Raw genomic sequence first — 20,451 nt, forward strand, 5'->3', positions numbered from 1 at the left:
CACTTTAAACGTACATCACTAGCTGAAATGACATATTCATTTCACTTGCACTTTATGTGCAATGTGACGAATAAACCCGTATTGTATTGTATTGTATTGTTTAATGACTCCCAAGATCATTCAGGGCACTGTATAAAATGTTGTTATTGATTCTTAAAAATAAAAAATCATAACATGTTGAGATACCTAAAGCTGAAGCAAAACCAGATGAAGGGGTAGAATTTATGTAAATTGTTAGGATGCCATATTGTATACATGCTTTTCATATGGTAAAATAATTGCCAATTACATGTAATCAAAGAAATAAGTCAATGTTCTTATGGTCGTAAAAATCCTGAGACAGGGGTTCAGAAATGTTGGGCTGATAATTGTTAAAGCAAAGAAAAGTTATTGCAGTTAAGTTTTTATTCTCTGACGAGTTAGAATTTGGTAGTGGGGACCCGGGAACATGACTATTGCCTCGTTTCCTGGAATAGTAACAGACTGTGGTTATGGAGACATAGAAAAAGGTGCAAAACTTTCAGATTTATTGAAAATATATCATTGTTATCCAATTTCATCAGCAATACCACAAGGGTTGCATGCGTGGCCTTCCTTGCAAATTCTTATGTCAGAGGGTGGTGAATCTGTGGAATTCTTTGCCACAGAAGGCTGTGGAGGCCAAGTCAGTGGATATTTTTAAGGCAGAGATAGATAGATTCTTGGTTAGTACAGGAGTCAGAGGTTATGGGGAGAAGGCAGGAGAATGGGGTTAGGAAGGAGAGATAGATCAGCCATGATTGAATGGTGGAGTAGACTTGATGGGCCGAGTGGCCTAATTCTACTCCATTTAGCTATGACGTTTAGACTTTAGAGATACAGCGTGAAAATGGGCCCTTCGGCCCACCGAGTCCGTGCCGGCCAGCGATCACCCCCGTACACAATCACTACCCTATTCGGAGGAAAATTTACTATTTTACTGAAGCCAATGAACCTACAAACCTGCACGTCCTTGGAGTGAGAGAGAAAATCGGTGAACCCGGAGAAAACCCATGTGGACACAGGAAAAACGTATAAACTCTGTAGACAGCACTCGTAGTCAGGATGAAACCCTGGTCTCTGGTGCTGTGAGGCAGCAGCTCTACCGCTAAGCCACTGTGCCGCCCACCCCCCCCCCCCCCCCGATGAGCAAGAATTATGAACAGCAGGATAAGTAAAGCTTGAAGAATATCCGATAAGCAATGCTTAGGAGGAGAAATATTGGACTATTGAAAAAAAATGGCTAAAATAAGGAACAAAATTTATTTTCTGCAAACAAAAAAGGCTACACAAAACTGCACCGTTAACTAGACGTGTGATAAAACACGACTAAATTCATGTTGCACTTATGACCCACTTGGTTATAAATCACAGGTGATAAACAAGGCTAGTAAAATAGTTAAACTTGAGTCCCCATAAATGTGCATACATCAGAAGCTGCTGTGAAAATATTCGATCTGTTTTAGAATTCATCCAATCCCAAGTTAACACTGACAATAGCCTTGTCTAATCCTTTAAGTGCATTAACATTAAATGGGATATACATGATTGTAACAAAATTGAATCAAACTCCGACCGCAGGCATGCGGCCTATAACATCCTGAAGCCGTGGTCTCCAGTAAGAAAATGGCCCATTCGGGCACTCCAAACCGCGGAGTGTGTTAGATCGTCCCGACGTCGGAGTTTGGATCATCCCGACGAGAGGGCCCGTACATCGGGCCATCCGTAGCGGCGACTACGGAGGGTTTATGGCCCCGACCAAGGGAGAACAAAGGTTCAAAGGTTATTTATTGGTCACATACACCATAGGTGTAGTGAAATGCTTCTTGCCAATGCAGCACATAAAAAAAAAGAAGAAAATAAAAAGATGAGGACTGGCTGAACAGTGAAGAACGCTGTGGTGGATGTTTGTGTTAAATCTTATTGTGTATTGTGTGTTCTTTTTTAAGTGTATCGCTGCTGGCAAATTCATTTCACTGCACCTTCGGGTGTATGTGACGAATAAAATTGACTGCCTTTGGCCTCAATGGGCTGCTCTGCCTAAAATCAGTGAAAAGTCAACATAAAGCTAATGACCTTAAAAATAGAAGCTGCTGAGAAAGTGTGTCAACATCGCTGACACTCATTAATGACAGTTCTCTGGCTGTACAGAGAACAAACATTACAAAAGTCATGAACTAATCACTATGCTGCTAGCAGAGGAGTCATCTTCTCTCAAGTAAACCAATACCAAGATCCCTCGGATGCAAAGATGTACAACTTTCATAGATGGACAGAAGATGACAGCAAGATAATATAATGATGCAATTAAAATTATTATCTTGAGCACCACTAAATGTCATGGATTGAAACAGATTAGCATGTAGAGGCGAGCACACCAACAGTGCTGCGAAGGGCTGGGGAGACAGCAGGGAAGGATATGATTTGTAGCATTCTGGCCGACCATAAAATGTCAAGATCATTTTTAATCGTGCAGGTAACAAAATAGAAACGGGGGTTATGATTTATCTCACTCCTCTGCCAAGTATTTAGGCTTTGGCGCAAAAAAGAACAGCTATCTTTAAAAAAGCAATTTGCCTACTTTTATGATTTAAGTTTTGAAGCGGTGGATCTGACTGACTAGCAGAACCCATTTTAGGGGCTGTCCCACTGCGGCGAACTAATTGGCGAGTTTAGAAGAGTTTGCCCTCGACTCACACTCGCAGCATGGTCGACACAAGGTCCTAGGTGGTCTTTGTAACTCTCCTTCATGCTCGAGAGTAGTCCCCGCGTACTCGAGGCCACAGCTTGGTCGCGGCGTATTTTTCAACATGCTGAAAAATGCCCGCAAGTAAATAAATGTCGCCGTGGAAAAAAATTGATATTTTTTTTACTCGTAGGTTTAGTCGAAGTAGGTCGTAGTAGGTCGGCATGTTAGTCGTAGGTAATCAAGGATAATCGAGGGTAGTCGAAGGTAGTTGTAGATAGTCTTCATCATTGTCGAAGGAGATCGTCTTCACTCTCCACTATTTGATGTCCAATTTTCCTGAAGCTAGTCGAAGTTAGTCTTCAACATAGTCGAAGGAGGTCTTCAACATGACACTTTTTCAAACTCTTCTAAACTCGCCAATTAGGTCGCCGCAGTGGGACAGCCCCTTTTCTGCAGCATGTTCTTCCTCTTTGCTTGGGCTGTGACCACTATGAACATCACAGCCACATTTGACACAATTATAATTTACATTGGTTTGCCATCCGTAATACAGGGCTGCCCCGTGGCACATCTGGTAGAGCTGCTGCTTCACAGAGTCAGAGACCCGGCTTCGATGCTGATCTCAGGTGCTGTCTGTGTGGAGTTTGCATGTTCTCCGTGACCGCGGGATTTACCCTGAGTGCTCCAGCTTCCTCCCACATCCCAAAGATGTGCGGGTCTGTAGGTTGATTGTCCCTAGTGTGGAAGGAGTGGACGCGAAAGTGGGATAACATAGAACTAGTGTGAACGGGTGGTTTTGGTTGGGCACGGATGTGTCTCGACACAAAACGTCACCCATCCTTTGTCACCAGAGATGCTGCCTGTCCTGCTGGGTTACTCCAGCTTATTGTGGAGCCAAAGGGCTTGTTTCCATGTCGTATCTTTCAATCAATCAAAACATTCAACAACATTTGAGCTTAGCAGAAAATGAATATTATAGGATGCAAGTATCTTTTCACTTATAAATATGGAAGTGAGAAAAAACAAAATCTGCCCATCTTTTTGATGAAAGAAGTTCAGAAGAATTATTATAAAAGCCCTGTCCCACTGTACGAGTTAATTCCAAGAGCTCTCCCGAGTTAAAAAAAATAAAACTCGTGGTAAGCACGGAGAATGAATGTAGCGGGTACGTCGGAGCTCGGGGACGTCTCTTAGCGGCTCATAAAGCTAACGGCAGGTACTCGGGAAGACTCGCTAACGGCAGGTAAGCACGGGAATATTCGTGAAGATTTTTCAACATGTTGAAAAATGTCCACGAGAGCCCCGAGTACCGATGAGTGGTCATTGCCGTAAATCTCCGAGTTCGAATCAGGGCAAACTCGGGAGAGCTCTTGGAATGAACTCGTACCGTGGGACAGGGCTTTAACGGTGCCACATAGGTTCTTCTTAAAGGTCAAGACACATACAGAGTGAGGTAGTAAAACACAGCAACAGAACAAAAAACAGATGGCAGAACCCAAAGGGAATTTCTCAAAGTGTTGAGAAGTTGTTTCACCGTAGTAATCAGCGCTATCGTTTATCATACACGTAATTAATTTGAGATCAGAAATTTAAAATAATTATTTGCAAAATTTGCAGCTAATATTCGAAATTAGTTGTGGAAATGGAGACCAATACAGAGGTCAAAACCAAAATATAGGAAGATTTGAACAGGTTTGCAGAATGACTGGATCAAAGGCTCTGGAATTCAGCATGGTGTGAAGCAGTTTGTTGGGGGCAGGAGGAATTAAGACACCACTTGTTCCTTTACAAGCAAGGAGGGTAGAGGATCAAAGTGATGCAGGAGACGCAGATGCATAAATCACCATAAGCAGTAACAGTAGTTAACAAGGCCATAAAGTGCGCACGCTGAGTATTGGGGTTCATTTCTGGAGGAATAATTGAATTGAATTGAATTGAATTCCTTTATTGTCATTCAGACCTTACGGTCTGAACGAAATTTCGTGCCTGCAGTCATACATACAATCATACAATAATAAACAACACTAAACACAAATTAACATCCACCACAGTGTATCCTCCAAGCACCTCCTCACTGTGGTGAAGGCAAAAATCTTAGGGCTGCAGTCTCTTCCCTCCTCTTCTCCCTCCGCGCTGAGGCGATTCCCCACCGGGCGATGGCACAACCAGTCCCGCGGCTCACCGAACCCCGCAAACGGGCCGGCTCAAACACCGCGGCCCGGGGTGGTCGAAGCTGCCGCCCTCCAGTCCAGCGGACGCAGCTGCTGGCCCGCGGTTGAACCCAGGACTCAGGTCATAGCCGCCAGAACGCCGTCCCAGCCTCCCGAGCACCGTTCCAGCCCCGAGCCGGATCGCCCTCACGTGAGTGCCGTTCCTCCCTCGAGCTGGGCCGCTCCGACATGAGTGCCGTTCCTCCCTCGAGCTGGGCCACTCCGACGGGACTGCCATTCCACCTCGGGCTGGGCCGCTCTGACGGGAGTGCCATTCCACCCTCGGGCTGGGTCGCTCCGACGGGAGCGCCATTCCACCCTCAGGCTGGGCCACTCCGACGGGAGCGCCACAGCCCCTCACGGGAGAGTCTCAGCCCCTCGCCAGGCCGCCCTCACGGGAGCGTCACAGCCCCTCACGGGAGCGCTGTTCCAGCCCCGAACTGGGCCGCCCTCACGGGAGCGAGCCCAGGGTGAGTCCTGACAGGCTGCCTCCGGAGTCTCGAGGTCGCCAGCTCCGCCATTAGGCCTCAGCGCAGACGGAGGCAGAGAAGGGGGATACGACAAAAAAAGTCGCATTCCCCCGAAGGGAGAGACAGCAAGCCCCGTTTCAGCCCCCCACCCCCACATAAACACAAACTAAAAACCAAAAACTTAACTAGACAAAACGAAAAAAAACAACACAAAAAAGTAAAGACAAACGGACTGCAGGCGAGCCGCAGCCGTTCACCAGCGCCGCCACTTCCGGAGTAATACATAAAATGGGAAGCAGATGTTAAATCTAACGTCGAGCTTTAGTTACTCGCATGAGTATATAGCACAATTTTGGCCTTCGTTATATAAAATATGGAGGGAAGTGCAAAATTAATGTGTAAGGACTTAAGCGGAGGACCCAACATCAGAAAGTTTTGACATGTCTGGACTCTTTGTAAAGAGAAGAAGTGGATCAACAGGACACATTAAGAGGAATGCTGGCCATTGAGGACTGAATTTAATCCATGAGAGAATAATATACAATTTGGCCAATAACAGTTTGAAGGAACTGCAGGTGTTGGTTTACACCGAAGACAGACACTCCAGCATTTTGTGTCCAACAGATTGAGAGGCCTTATTTACATTAAATCAGGAACAGAGGACTTGAAAGAATCAAAAGTAACAGCGCTATGTTTAAGGGAGGCTTAATCCATGTACAAGAGGATAGAGCTATACAGGGGCTGCTTGGCAAAAGACCATTGTGTATTCTATTCTACAGGTTTAAAATAAAAAGAGACATAATCGTATTAATTTTTATATGTTAAAGATCTTCTTCTTCTTGCATATGGCGTGCACAGCCTAAAGTTGTCGGACAACTTGTTCTATTTGGTCTTATTTGATTGTGCACGCCAGGTTGATTGCATTCGTCGAAACAGGGTGGACCAAGTGAAGGTTGCAATCTCCCACCCCATGTAAAGATCATGGAATAGATACTTAGTGTGGATAATATCTGACCAGTTATGTAATTTGTGCAAAGGGGTGTAAATATGGGCACAATTAACAATACATATTATTGCAAAGTACGTAATGTGAAGTGTAAATGAGAGGCATGCTCTCACAGAAAACAAGTCATTAACAAATCTCAGCTTCTAAAGCAGTACAACTGTTTAATTGAATGAAACTAATGTGTAAAGGAGGCTAATCAATTTTTCTTGCTCACCTATTACGGCAGCTATCTTAATAAAATTATTCAAAGCATCTGGATCGCATATGATGCTGATTGTGTGCTTTGATCTTTTAAGAACCAAATTCCCTCAGCACCTTTCATAAGAGGCCCATTTCAAACACACATCTGCAAGATTTAAAAAAAAAACCCCATCCTTAATAATGGATAAGATTTGCCAAGATTGCCAGGCAGTCTTCTCAGAAGTCTCTGCAAATTGAAACCTTTGAAATCAGGTTGGCAATGACATCCCGCTCCCTTTGCAACACTATCTTCAAATGTTTAAAGTATTAATTCAACAGACTGCCACTTCTTTACTTTTAATATCCATGAAATGTAAACCACCGGTGCGATTCAGCTTGAATCTCAGGGATTTCTCCCTTTACAACTTCAATGGCTGATCATCCAACTCAGTATCCCGTACCTGCCTTCTCTCCATACCCTCTGATCCCCTTAGCCACAAGGGCCACATCTAACTCCCTCTTAAATATAGCCAATGAACTGGCCTCGACTACCCTCTGTGGCAGGGAGTTCCAGAGATTCACCACTCTCTGTGTGAAAAAAGTTCTTCTCATCTCGGTTTTAAAGGATTTCCCCCTTATCCTTAAGTTGTGACCCCTTGTCCTGGACTTCCCCAACATCGGGAGCAATCTTCCTGCATCTAGCCTGTCCAACCCCTTAAGAATTTTGTAAGTTTCTATAAGATCCCCTCTCAATCTCCTAAATTCTAGAGAGTATAAACCAAGTCTATCCAGTCTTTCTTCATAAGACAGTCCTGACATCCCAGGAATCAGTCTGGTGAACCTTCTCTGCACTCCCTCTATGGCAATAATGTCCTTCCTCAGATTTGGAGACCAAAACTGTACGCAATACTCCAGGTGTGGTCTCACCAAGACCCTGTACAACTGCAGTAGAACCTCTCTGCTCCTATACTCAAATCCTTTTGCTATGAAAGCTAACATACCATTCGCTTTCTTCACTGCCTGCTGCACCTGCATGCCCACTTTCAATGACTGGTGTACCATGACACCCAGGTCTCGCTGCATCTCCCCTTTTCCTAGTCGGCCACCATTTAGATAATAGTCTGCTTTCAAATCTGCTTCCCATCTCCGCCATAAACCATCCACAAAAACAACAAAATAAGAAAGGCATCGCCAAGCACAGAAATATAGAAAACCAAAGATTAATTACTTCATTATTTTGATAATTTCAACCATTTGGATGTTTTGAATTTTGCTTCCAAATCTCTTTAGTATTATCGCATGACTTAATGAAAATTATAATCCGTCAGTTTTAGTTTATTGTCACGTGTACCGAGGCAGAGTAAAAAGCTTTTGTTGTGTACTAATCAGTCAGCAGAAAGACAATATACGATTACAATCGAGCCATTCACAGTGATAAGGGTGACCTTTCGGGTCGAGACCCTTCTTCAGACTGAAAGTCATGGGAAAGGGAAAGGAGATATATACACGGTGGCGTGGAGAGATATAAACAATGAATGAAAGATATGCAAAAAAGTAATGATGATAAAGGAAACAGGCCACTGTTAGCTGATTGTAGGGTGAGCACGAGAAGCTGGTGCGACTTGGGTGGGGGAGGGATGGAGAGAGAGGGAATGCAGGGGTTACTTGAAGTTAGAGAAATCAATACTCATACCACTGGGCTGTAAGCTGCCCAAGCGTTGGAGGAGATGCTGTTCCTCCAATTTGCGCTTAGCCTCACTCTGACAATGGAGGAGACCGAGGACAGAAATAAATGGGAAGGAGAATTAAAGTGTTCAGCAACCGAGAGATCAGGCAGTTCAGTTGCCTGATAACAGCTGGGAAGAAACTGCCCCTGAATCTGGAGGTGTGCGTTTTCACATCATCCAGTGAACTGGAAAAATCCCACCAACAACCATGATTGGAAGTGCCAATTAAACAAGCTCGGGACACAAAGTGCTGAAGTAACTCAGCAGGTCAGCCTGATCCACTGAGTTACTCCAGCACTTTGAATGTTTTTTAGCAAACCAGCCTTCTTTCTACAAGTACCAGGCACTATAGCATTGTTTGCTTTTCTAAACATCCAAATGATTGACTTATGCGAACACATTCTTCGTCCATCAGAATTATTTTCGAACTAACTTTCTGGGTGGATCAAAGCTGTGCTTATTTTGCATTAATCACAGAAGACTACATCTTGTTTATCCTGGCAGCCACAAGAGGGTTAGAAATGTACAGAATGCTGATTTTAGAACCATGTGAAGTCTTCATTGTCAGTCACGTTATAAAATGGATGACATTATTTGAACACAATTTCAAAAAAGAATTCTGGAACTGGCTATGTGCTCGCCACCAGAAATTTATTATCGCTTTATAAATTATTACACCGTGGAATAAATAAATAGGCTTTCAAAACATATAAATAATCGATTACCTCTTGATCTTCAATTTTGTTCTTTTGCTTTCTCTTCTCCCGCTTCTTGTCCTTTCTCTTCTCTAGATAACGCTCCCAAGGCGTCAAACTTTGATTCTCCAATTTCTTCTTTACCATTGCTTCTGTTGTTTCTTTTAGACCTGAAATAAGATGGAATTATTTTCTACACACACACACATACACACGTCAAACAAATGCACAGTTGGTTGAAGGTGGCCCTGGTTTAAAAATTCACATTTCTTCAATCATGGCACCAAAAACATTGACCTTAGAGGACACTGCACAGGTTGGAATAACAAGCTAATCGGCTGTGAACAAGATCATCCACACCAATCAAATAATCACACAGTCTTGGCATTCTTTCGCAGCGCCTCGGCCTAATCAAAAGGTTGTGGCTTTCAGCCACGCTCCAGAGACTTGAGAATAAAAATAAGGGCCATCGCTCGAGTGCAGTCCTGGTCTCACTGCTCTTTGATGCGCCAGCAATTATGTGGCACAAAGCTGGGCTCTGATGGCCAGGCATCCTGTAATTAACTGTTGATCATCATGTCACAACTTGTGGAAGCTAACTTTAACAAAACTGGTTACAGCATTTATTATTGTAACAACTCAAAGTCTACACTTTGGAACTGAATCATTCAAAAGGGTGCCAGAAACATGGTGACTCTTGTATACTGCCTCAGTGTAATCTCTACTATTCCCACACGCTTGTAGTCGAGATCAATTGTATCTATGTGTAGAGAGATTTTTACTGAACGGTATACAAAATAAGGAATTTCACTGTGCTGAGGTACGTGCGACAATAACTCACCATTGATTTATTGATCTGTTTTTTAGTTTTGTTTAGTATACAGGTTCAGCCCATCGAGTCTATGCCGACCAATGATCACCCATACACTGGTGACAGACGCAAAATGCTGGAGTAACTCAGCGGGATAGGCAGCATCTCTGGATAGAAGGAACGGGTGACGTTACGGGTCGAGACCCTTCTTCAAGAGGGAGCTAGATAAGGCTCTTAAAGATAGCGGAATCAGGGGATATGGGGAGAAGGCAGGAACGGGATACTGATTGGGGATGATCAGCCATGATCACATTGAATGGCGGTGTTGGCTCAAAGGGCCGAATGGCCTACTCCTGCACCTATTGTCTATTGTCTATTCAGACTGGAGAAGCGTCTCGACACGAAAGATCACCCATTTCTTCTGTCTAGTGATGCTTCCTGTCCCGTTGAGTTACTCCAGCATTTTGTGTCTATCTTTGGACACTAGTTCTATCCTACACACCAAGGGCAATTTACAGAAACCCATGAGTCTACAAACCTGTGCGTCTTTGGAATATGGAAGGAAACCGGAGAACACCCACACGGTCACAGGGAGAATGTACAAACTCCATACTCGTAGTCAGAATCGAACCTGGGTCTCTGGCGCTGTAAGGCAGCAACTCTATCATTGCGCTACTATGATGCCAAAGCGTCCTACATTTAACTGTTGATCATCGTCACGTCCCAACCTGTGGAACCTAGCCCTATGAAAATTATTGCATCATAAAACAATGACCATACTTCAAAGCATCTCGGCACAACCTGTCGATTCGAAAACACAATGTAAACGCATGTCGACATCCCTCCTCTTTTTACAGTAACAGCCAGCTGCCAAAAACTAGTTATAATAAGGATGAAAAAAGATTTGTGGCCCTTCTCAGTTTGGCCTTTGAATCTAATCCCATTATTTGGAAATTTAAAAAAAATTCAATCTTTTACGACCTGCTCTCTGAACAATAATGCCACTTCACTAATTAATTTTTGGACCCAAAAGTTCCACTACCCACAGCTTTACCTTGGCAAAGGGAAGCCGGAGAATAACAAAACTATGTTACGTGCTATTCAGTGCCAACCTGCCAAGAATTTTGGGCTCAATACTGGGCTTGCCGTTCTGTAGGTGTGTTTCGCAAATCACAGAAGCTTGAAGTGTTGATCTGTATCTGTTGATTTTACAATAAATAATCAAGAACAGCTTTGTCTCAGCAACCATCAGGCCCTTGAACTCTGCACAACACCAACCCCAGCAACTGTGATTGTCTGTAGACAGTCTTAAGTTGGGTTTTGCACTATTATGGTTAACTAGAATTTAATGCATTTTTGATTATTATACACTTATCTGTGTGCTTTTGCGTTTACAAGCCTATTAAGCTGCAGCAAGTATTTCAAAGAAGTAGTTAATTTGCAGTAAACCCCTTTATAATATCTAGAAGCAGTAATTATTTTTAACAAGGTTTTGCGCTGATCCTAGTCATCTTATCTTCCATTAAACCATGTTTATTTACTATTATTTTGGTCTCAAATGACCAAGAACTGAGTTTAATAAGTGAAAACTCGTAACGATGTTCTGTAACGCAAAGTTAAAACCTGGCACTTTTCAAAGCTCCTCATTTTGGTCACACATGAAACAGTCAATTATTTGCAATGGGAATGCTTTATTACAAGAGGATTTCAGTATAGGAGTAAAGAGATTCTTCTGCAGTTGTATAGGGCTCTGGTGAGACCACATCTGGAGTATTGCGTATAGTTTTGGTCTCCTAATTTGAGGAAGGTCATCTTTGTGATTGAGGCAGTGCAGCGTAGGTTCACGAGATTGATCCCTGGAATGGCGGGACTGTCATATGAGGAAAGATTGAAAAGACTAGGCTTGTATTCACTGGAGTTTAGAAGGATGAGGGGGTATCTTATAGAAACATATAACATTATAAAAGGACTGGACAAGCTAGATGCAGGAAAAATGTTCCCAATGTTGGGCGAGTCCAGAACCAGGGGCCACAGTCTTAGAATAAAGGGGAGAAAAAACGTTTTCACCATGAGAGTTGTGAATTTGTGGAATTCCCTGCCACAGAGGGCAGTGGAGGCCAAATCACTGGATGGATTTATGAGAGTTAGATAGAGCTCTAGGGGCTAGTGAAATAAAGGGATATGGGGGGAAGGCAGGCACGGGTTATTGATTGGGGCCGATCAGCCATGGTCGCAATGGATGGCGGTGCTGGCTCGAAGGGCCGAATGGCCTCCTCCTGCTCCTATTTTCTATGTTTCTAAACATCAGTAAATCTAATAACCTGGACTAAAAATGAAGATTGACACAAAATACTGGAGTAACTCAGCAGGACAGGCAGCATTTCTGGAGAGAAGGAATGGGTGACGCTTCGGGTCGAGTCCCTACATCAGATGATCTGGATTCATGAGTTTAAATGGGAACTTAAATTCAGTTCCTTACCCACAGCTGGATTACAAAACTCTAACACTCAACATGGCTATGTAGTAGACATGCATAAAGGTTCATCAGGTTTATTAATTTCCTTCATGGAAGAAAACATGACACAATTTCACAGCAGTGCAGTTGACACCAATTACTCTTGGAACGGGCCAAGCACACCACTCAGCTGCATCAAACACTACGACAAAATACACAAAACCATAACAGTTACGGAAAAAAGCAGAACTTATCGCAATGGCTCATGAATGCAGGCATTGCTGGTGATATCCAATTTCCCAAGAAACAAAAGAGCAAGGGTAATTTTAATTGTGACTTGTAACAGAGATTCCAAGGCAATTTGCTACTCGAGTCATTGAACCTGATCAGAGATTCAAGAACACCTTCACAGAGATAAAGATTAAATCTATAGGCAATAGACAATAGGTGCAGGAGGAGGCCGTTCGGCCCTTCGAGCCAGCACCGCCATCCATTGCGACCATGGCTGATCGGCCCCAATCAATAACCCGTTCCTGCCTTCTCCCCATATCCCCTGACTCCGCTATTTTTAAGAGCCCTATCTAGCTCTCTCTTGAAAGCATCCAGAGAACCCGCCTCCACCGCCCTCTGAGGCAGAGAATTCCACAGACTCACCACTCTCTGTGAGAAAAAGTGTTTCCTCATCTCCGTTCTAAATGGCTTACTCCTTATTCTTAAACTGTGGCCTCTGGTTCTGGACTCCCCCAACACTGGGAACATGTTTCCTGCCTTTAGTGTGTCCAAACCCTTAACAATCTTATATGTTTCAATGAGATCCCCTCTCATCCTTCTAAACTCCAGAGTGCACAAGCCCAGCTGCTCCATTCTCTCAGCATATGACAGTCCCGCCATCCCAGGAATTAACCTTGTAAACCTACGCTGCACTCCCTCTAGAAAATGATTGTAAGTACAACCAAAAGATGATTTCTAGAAACTCCCAGTACAAATTTTGAAATTATCCTTTGAGATTTCTGCATTGGGACAAATATTTCATCTGACGGCTCCAAAATTAGGAGAGAACTTCATCACCCAACATGATTTGATTACAGAGAGTCAAGGCACGAATCCTCTGTAAATCCATTCATTTTATTTGGCCCTGCCATGAACTAAGATAAAAAGGCCTTGTCGGCAATCTACTAGCTGTAAAAACATGTGGCGTTTTAGATTTAACATCTGTCATCATTCATTTATTCAAACAAATCTTTAGAAGTTACTAGACCAAGGGGGGAGAGAGGTTGCGGGGAGGGGGGGGGGGCTGCAGCATCACACACACACACACACTAAACTCCCCCCACACATGGGGGGGGAAGAGAGGGTGGAGGAGGATAGGTGCGGGGAGTGGGGTGGGAGGGATGGAGGGGGGAGGGGGAGAGGGAGCGGATGGAGGGGGGAGGGGGAGGGAGGTGGAGAGGAAGAGGGTGGGGGGAGGGGGAGAGAGAGAGAGGGGGAGAGAGAGGGGGGAGAGAAAGAAGGAGGGTGAGAGAGGAGGGGGGGAGGGGAGGGGGGGTGGAGGGGGAGAGAGGAGAGGAGGGGGGAGAGAGGAGGTGGGGAGAGAGGCGGGGGGGAGAGAGGAGGGGGGAGAGAGGAGGGGGGGAGGAGGAGGGGGGAGAGAGGAGGGGGGAGAGCAGGAGGGGGGAGAGACGGAGGGGGAGAAGAGGAGGGGGGGAAGAGCGGAGTGGGGAGGAGGCGGGGGGAGAGGACGGGGGGAGAGGAGGGGGAAGCGAGACGTGGGGGAGAGAGGAGTGGGGGATTGGTGGGAGAGAGAGGGGGAAAGGGAGAGGGGTGAGAGGGAGGGGAAGGAGAGAGAGGAGGGGAGAGAGAAGGGGTAGGGGGGAGGGAGTGGGTGAGGGGGGGAGAGAGAGTGGGGGGGAGAGAGAGGAGGGGGGGTAGAGAGGGGGAGGGGGGGAGGAGGAGAAGAGGAGTGGAGGGAGAGGTGGAGGGGGGGAGAGAAGAGGAGGGGGGAGAGGTAGAGGAGGGCGGAGGTGGAGGGGAGCTGGGTGAGCGAGGGTGCTGCGAAGAGCGGAGAGAGTCCGGGAGGAGAGAGAGAATGAGAGAGCTATAGTACAGGGCCCGACTCTAGTACAAAGCTCACGGCAGCTTTCGGGAAAGCCGAGCCGAGGCGCGAGCGTAATGCGTGCGCTCTTTGCGACGTCATCACTCGACATGTTTGATGGGGGGGGGGGAGGGGGAGGGGTGTTGGGCGCACCCGGGTGCTCCTCGGCATCTCTTGGGTTGGCCGTCGGAGTGCGAGTTATGCGGGGGTGGGGGTGGGGTCATGTAACCCGCAGCTCGTGGAAAACAGTGGCCAGCAGGCTGCGCCTTTAAAAATCTGCAAAGCTCGCCGCGAGGAGCAGAAGCATTGTGACGTCATCAGCCCATTACCTTCAGCTTCAGTTAGCTTCAGATTGGTGAAGAATTTGAAGAAATAACTGAAGAAATAGTGAACCAAATTTTCAGATGAGGCGATTTTCGACATCATGAGGTAAATCTCGACCGGAATTTCTACACGCTGCCGCACTGGTGAGTAAGGCAAGGCAGCGCCTTTACCACCTCAGGCAATTGAGGAAATTCAGAGTGTCTATGAGGGTTCTCCAGTGCTTCTACTCAGCGGCTGTGGAAAGCATCTTGTCCGGAAACATCACGATTTGGTCTGGACTGCTCTGAACTATCTCACCAGGGACTAACTTTACTGTACCATGTTACTGTAGTGTGGTGTCTTTTTAAAATTGCTGTTTTTTCTTTTTTTTTCTTCCCACAAATATGTAATATGTGATTCTGTTCCATTCTGTTTTGTGTTTTTTTGCACAATCTGCGAGCATTGCCACTTTTCATTTCACTGCACATCTCGTATGTGTATGTGATGAATAAACTTGACTTGAATATGTAAAAATGTCACCATTTGCGCGTCGGGTTTTCGAGAAGATGTGAATCACACATAAGCAAATATAATAACGATCAGAGTATTATAAGTATATTGATAAATGGACAGACAAGGTCTTGGGTCTGAAGAAGCGCCCCGACTCAAAATCGTCATCTGTACATTTCCCTTCACAGATGTTGCTGGACCCGCTGAGTTCCTTCAGTAGTTTATTTTTCACCCAACCCTCCCAGACCTAGTAAATAGTGATAATGAGTTAACTATTCAAAGCCCTAAGTCTCGCACAAGATAACCATTCGATTCACACAGAGTAACAAGCAGATCCGTCAACCCATTTCACAGCTTTGTTGGTGTCAGTGGAAAAGGTGAAACGTCCACGAGATATGAATTTACTGAGAGAAGAATTATTGCAAAAATAAAATTTCAAAACAATTGATAAAAGTTCAGTCAAGGTCAAGGTGGAACACGTTCTCAGATTTGATTCTTCTATCCGTCAATGCATGACCAAGTTAATACTTGAGGCAGAAAAGCTTTTCAAAATTCTCTTTGCTCTTCTCAAGCCGCCCGCGGGCAAACATTTGCCGAGTACGCTGAATTTCACAAAATTGCTCCCAGGCAAAAATAAACCAACAATAATAACCGTAAATCATTCTAATCAGCAATAACTGACTAGTCTTGTAATATAAGACCACACCATTGTTGTCATTTTATTTTCTGTTCTTTTTCAAGTTTGGTAAGCTGCACAAGCTTTCCTTTTATTTCCCTTGATATTTGCCATGTGTATAAATTTAAAGATCATAAGACACAGTGGATTTAATGCACATAGCAAAAGAGAAGCCCACAACAAAGACATTCTTTAGGTCTTTTGTCTTTAGATCTTTTATCAACCATCACTTTCTGCAGAATGGTTTAACTTTAGAATTTCCTGTATCTTGGCAATTATTAAGAAAAAGTTTAGAATTCGATATGATCTAATAAATGAAGAGTCTCTTTAACTTACATTTAAACAATTTAATAAAAAACATTCCTCAAAACCACAAACGTTAATTCCCATCGACAATTTAGCACAATGAAATACAATAGGTTATTCTATCCAGCTTTTACTAATTGCAATTTGCGATTTTATAAGGATCTTTTTCCCCCCAAGTACTGATGACGTTGTTTAAATTATAAGAAATAATTTGGAGTAAACAAAACCCTTCAAACTTACTCACATCCACCCAACCCTCTTGTTAAAAACTCTTAAAAATGATGAGTTTGCTATACCGACCAACACTGTAACTAAATCTCAAGGGTCCCGACCCAAAATGTCACCCAATCATCAGTCTTCCAGAGATGCTGCCTGATCCACTGAATTACTCCAGCACTTTGTGGTTTTTATTTGCAAAGCAGCCTCTGCCATTGCTTGTGTAAGAAAGAACTGCAGATGCTGGTTTAAATCGAAGGTAGACACAAAATGCTGGAGTAACTCAGTGGGTGAGGCAGCATCTCTGGAGAGAAGGAATGGGCGACGTTTCGGATCGAGACCCTTCTTCAGACTGAAGAAGGGTCTCGACCCGAAACGTCGCCTATTCCTTCTCTCCAGAGATTCTGCCTCACCCACTGAGTTATTCCAGCATTTTGTCTCTGCCATTGCTTGTGTCTACCATATATTTACTGCTAGTCTCAACTATAGAACTATAGAAGAGAATAATCAGCACAGGCGCATTTTAAACGTTAGGAAGGAGGAGGATTGGCCTGAGTTATGAGATGTTCTTCATTCTAAGCCAAATAACCACTCCCTAGCTCACAGCCATTTGTATAAGATACCAGAAGACTGCTTTATCCAGCAGGTCATATACACCAGTTTGATTCTCTGAACCAAGCTTTAAAATTGGATAGGTCCAGCAACAGAAAATACCAACATTCAAGAAAAGCCGCACAAGTGTATCTTTTTTTGGTTAATTGACAAGACACAGACCATTGCACAACAAACCACAGTGCACAATGGTTTTGATACGCAAGGTTTCCAAGAATGCCTCATTTAAAGTTATAGCGCATCTTGAGACACATGTAGCCCAGATGAGGCCAAGAAAGCAGATTTACTCAGAGACATGCAGCATGGAAACATGGCCCTTGGCCCAACCTGCCCACGCCGACAAACATGCCCTATCTTCACTATCTTCAGAGATTTAAAATCAAATAACAGAATTTTAAAATGAACTCGAGAGTGCACCGGGAGCCAGTGGAGGGAGGCCAGAATTGGTGTTATGTGCTCGCCTTTTAACTGGAACTCGAAAGAGGGAGCACATAACACCAATTCTGGCCTCCCTCCACTGGCTCCCGGTGCACTCTCGAGTTCATTTTAAAGTTCTGTTATTTGTTTTTAAATCTCTGAATGGGCTCGCCCCGCCTTACCTCTCTGAGCTGCTCCACCCATACGCTCCTGGAGGTACCGAGGTCTAAGCGGAAGCTCAGAGGGGATAGAGCCTTCTCTGTTGCTGCTCCGGCACTCTGGAACGCTCTGCCGTTGCACGTCAGACAGGCCCCCTCACTGTCCATCTTCAAAGCCAGTGTTAAAACACATTTATACTCCCTGGCTTTTGACCCTGCTTGAGACTTTGCTCCTGTTTTTAGTGTTTTTAATATTTCTTTATTTTGAATATCTTTACTTACTCCATCTTTTAATTGTTATTATTGGTGTGTATTAACTTTTTTGTCAATGATTAGTGATGTACAGCACTTTGTTGCAACTATGATTGTTTTTAAAGTGCTCTATAAATAAAATTATTATTATTATTATTATTATTCACTAGTCCCACCTGCCTATATTTGGCCCACTTCCCTCGAAACCCATCCTATCCATGTACCTGTCAAAATGTTCCTTAAGTACATGCTTCAACTACCTTCTCCGGCAGCTCAGTCCATACACCCACCACCCTATGCTTAAAAAAGTTACCCCTCCGGTTCCGATTACATCTTTCCCCCCTCACCTTAACTTTATGTCCTCTGGTTCTCGATTCCCCTACTCTGTGCATTTACACGATCTATTCCTCTCATGATTTTGTACACATCGATAAGATCATTCCTCATCTTCCTGCACTCCAAGTAATATAGTCCGAGCCTGCTCAACCTCTCCCTATTGCACAGGTCCTGGTAACATCTTTGTAAATCTTCTCTGCACCCTTTCCAGCGAGACAACATCTTTCCTATAACATAGCGACCAAAACAGAACACAATACTCTAAATGAGGCCTCACCAACGTCTTGTATAACTGCAACACGACATCCCATCTTCGAGACTCAATACGTTGACTGATAAAGCCAATGTGCCAGAAGGCTTTTTGACCACCCTATCTACCTGAGACGCCACTTTCAAGGAACTATGTACCTGTACTCCTAGACCCATCTGCTTGACAACACTTCCCAGAGCCCCATCATTCACTGTGTATGTAGGTCCTGCCCATGTTAGACTTTCCAAAATGCAAAACTTCCCATTTCTCTGTATCAATTTCCATCAACCTTTCCTCTGTCTACCTGCCCAACCGATCAAGATCCTGCTGCAATTTTTGACAACCATCTTCACCATCTACAATACCACCCAATTTAGTGTCACCTGCAAACTTGCCGTGACATACACCAGCGAAATAGCTTGAGATATATTTTTAAAATGGGAATCTGGTAGTTCCTTGAACACCATTATTGATAGCAAATTTCTAATTCCAGATTTAATCAAGTAACTGAATTTAACATTTCCGAGGTGCCATGGCACAAGATGGGTAACTCGGCAGACCAGACAGCATCTTTGGAGAAAAGAAATAGGCGCCGTTTCGGGTTGAGACCTTTCTTCAGAATGACCATCCCAATTACGTTATCATGGGCGGTCACGGTGGCGCAGCGGTAGAGTTGCTGCCTCACAGCAAATGCTGCGCTGGAGACCTGGGTTCGATCCCGACTACGGGTGCTGTCTGTATGGAGTTTGTATGTTCTCCCCGTGACCCGCGTGGGTTTCTCTGAGATCTTCGGTTTCTCTGAGACCTTCGGTTTCCTCCCACACTCCAAAGACGTACAGGCTTGTACTTGGCTTGGCAACTGTAAAAAATTGTTCCTAGTATGTGTAGGATAGTGTTAATGCCTGGGGATCGCTGGTCGGCGCAGACACGGTGGGCCGAAGGGCCTGTTTCCGCGCTGTATCTCTAAACTAAACTACATTACAGCAGTCGCACACCCAAGACAATTCTGGAGTAACAGCAAATAAATGAACCCATTGCCTGCAGCAGGGAAATAAAATGATACGTGGTGTTTAACCTTTTATGTTGTACTCAACTGTAATGTTCTAAGACAAACATTTGCAGAATTCTAGATATATCGTCAGCCAATCTGGAATAACATCAGTTTTATATGGTTGGCAGGAGTGATGAAAAACCATGAGGATGTGAAGTCAGTTGCAGTGGAAAAAATGTGCAATAATCAAGTTAACGCAGTTAGTATTAATCACAATCAAAAGGAGACAACCATACTTAACTCTTATTTGCTTAATAATCCTCTGCCAAGATCTTTATGCGATAGGTTTGCAGATTTAATGCTTCCACCCTCCAATCCCCCAAAGAAAAGATGGCCATGATATGACTTCTCTTTCATCAAATGGTTTGAGAATGGCACAATGTCAACTTGGGCCAACTTTAAAACTTTAGATCAAAATACTGCTTTTGATAAATTATGTATCGTTAACACCTTAGTTAAAAAAAACACCATGATACACCTAGTGCCAAAAAAAGCAATTGAAATTTGAAAAAAAAAACATTACATTTCATATCTGCCAAAACTAAATCAAATCATGTTTCAACAAGTCTACAAAGTTAAATATGTTATTTACCTGGAACCCAGGTAATCTCCATTTCCATGTCTTTAGTTTTTTCTTCCTTCCCTTGTATTGTTCTCAGTAGCTCTCTATATTTTGAAATCTGTTCATCATCCTTTTTTGTGTTAACTGCTGCTGTAATGTCAGCTGTGGATGGGAAAAATACTTTAAAATCAATGTACGCACATAGCCCATTTGCAAATTGATCACAAGTAGAAGGGTTATTTGCAGAGAAACTGTCTCACAACATGACAACCACAATGGAATGCAGTGCCATCAAGTATGAAGTGTTCCGCCTAACAATAATGACAAATATTTGACCTCCCAAGAATACATTTGAAATAGTTATTGGAAATAAAATGCATGTGATTACAACGTTGAGACGTGAATTACTGCATCCTGCATTTCTGCAAATTTTAACAACCACCGTCCAG

At 43.9% G+C, this 20,451-nt stretch overlaps 1 protein-coding gene across 4 annotated transcripts in view; it reads right to left on the reverse strand.

Annotated features, from left to right (window-relative positions):
* Positions 1 to 20,451, reverse strand: part of esf1 (ESF1 nucleolar pre-rRNA processing protein homolog) — a 60,726-nt gene that overhangs the window by 18,733 nt on the left and 21,542 nt on the right. For all 4 annotated transcript variants that reach the window (XM_033026271.1, XM_033026274.1, XM_033026270.1 and 1 more), the window contains exons 9-10: positions 20,033 to 20,164; positions 9,026 to 9,165 (exon numbers count right to left, since the gene is read on the reverse strand). In XM_033026271.1, coding sequence (XP_032882162.1) covers positions 9,026 to 9,165; positions 20,033 to 20,164 — 272 coding nt within the window. The remainder of the gene's footprint in view (positions 1 to 9,025; positions 9,166 to 20,032; positions 20,165 to 20,451) is intronic.

This window comes from Amblyraja radiata, chromosome 8, assembly GCF_010909765.2.
Source record: "Amblyraja radiata isolate CabotCenter1 chromosome 8, sAmbRad1.1.pri, whole genome shotgun sequence".
Classification (NCBI taxonomy): Eukaryota; Metazoa; Chordata; class Chondrichthyes; order Rajiformes; family Rajidae; genus Amblyraja; species Amblyraja radiata.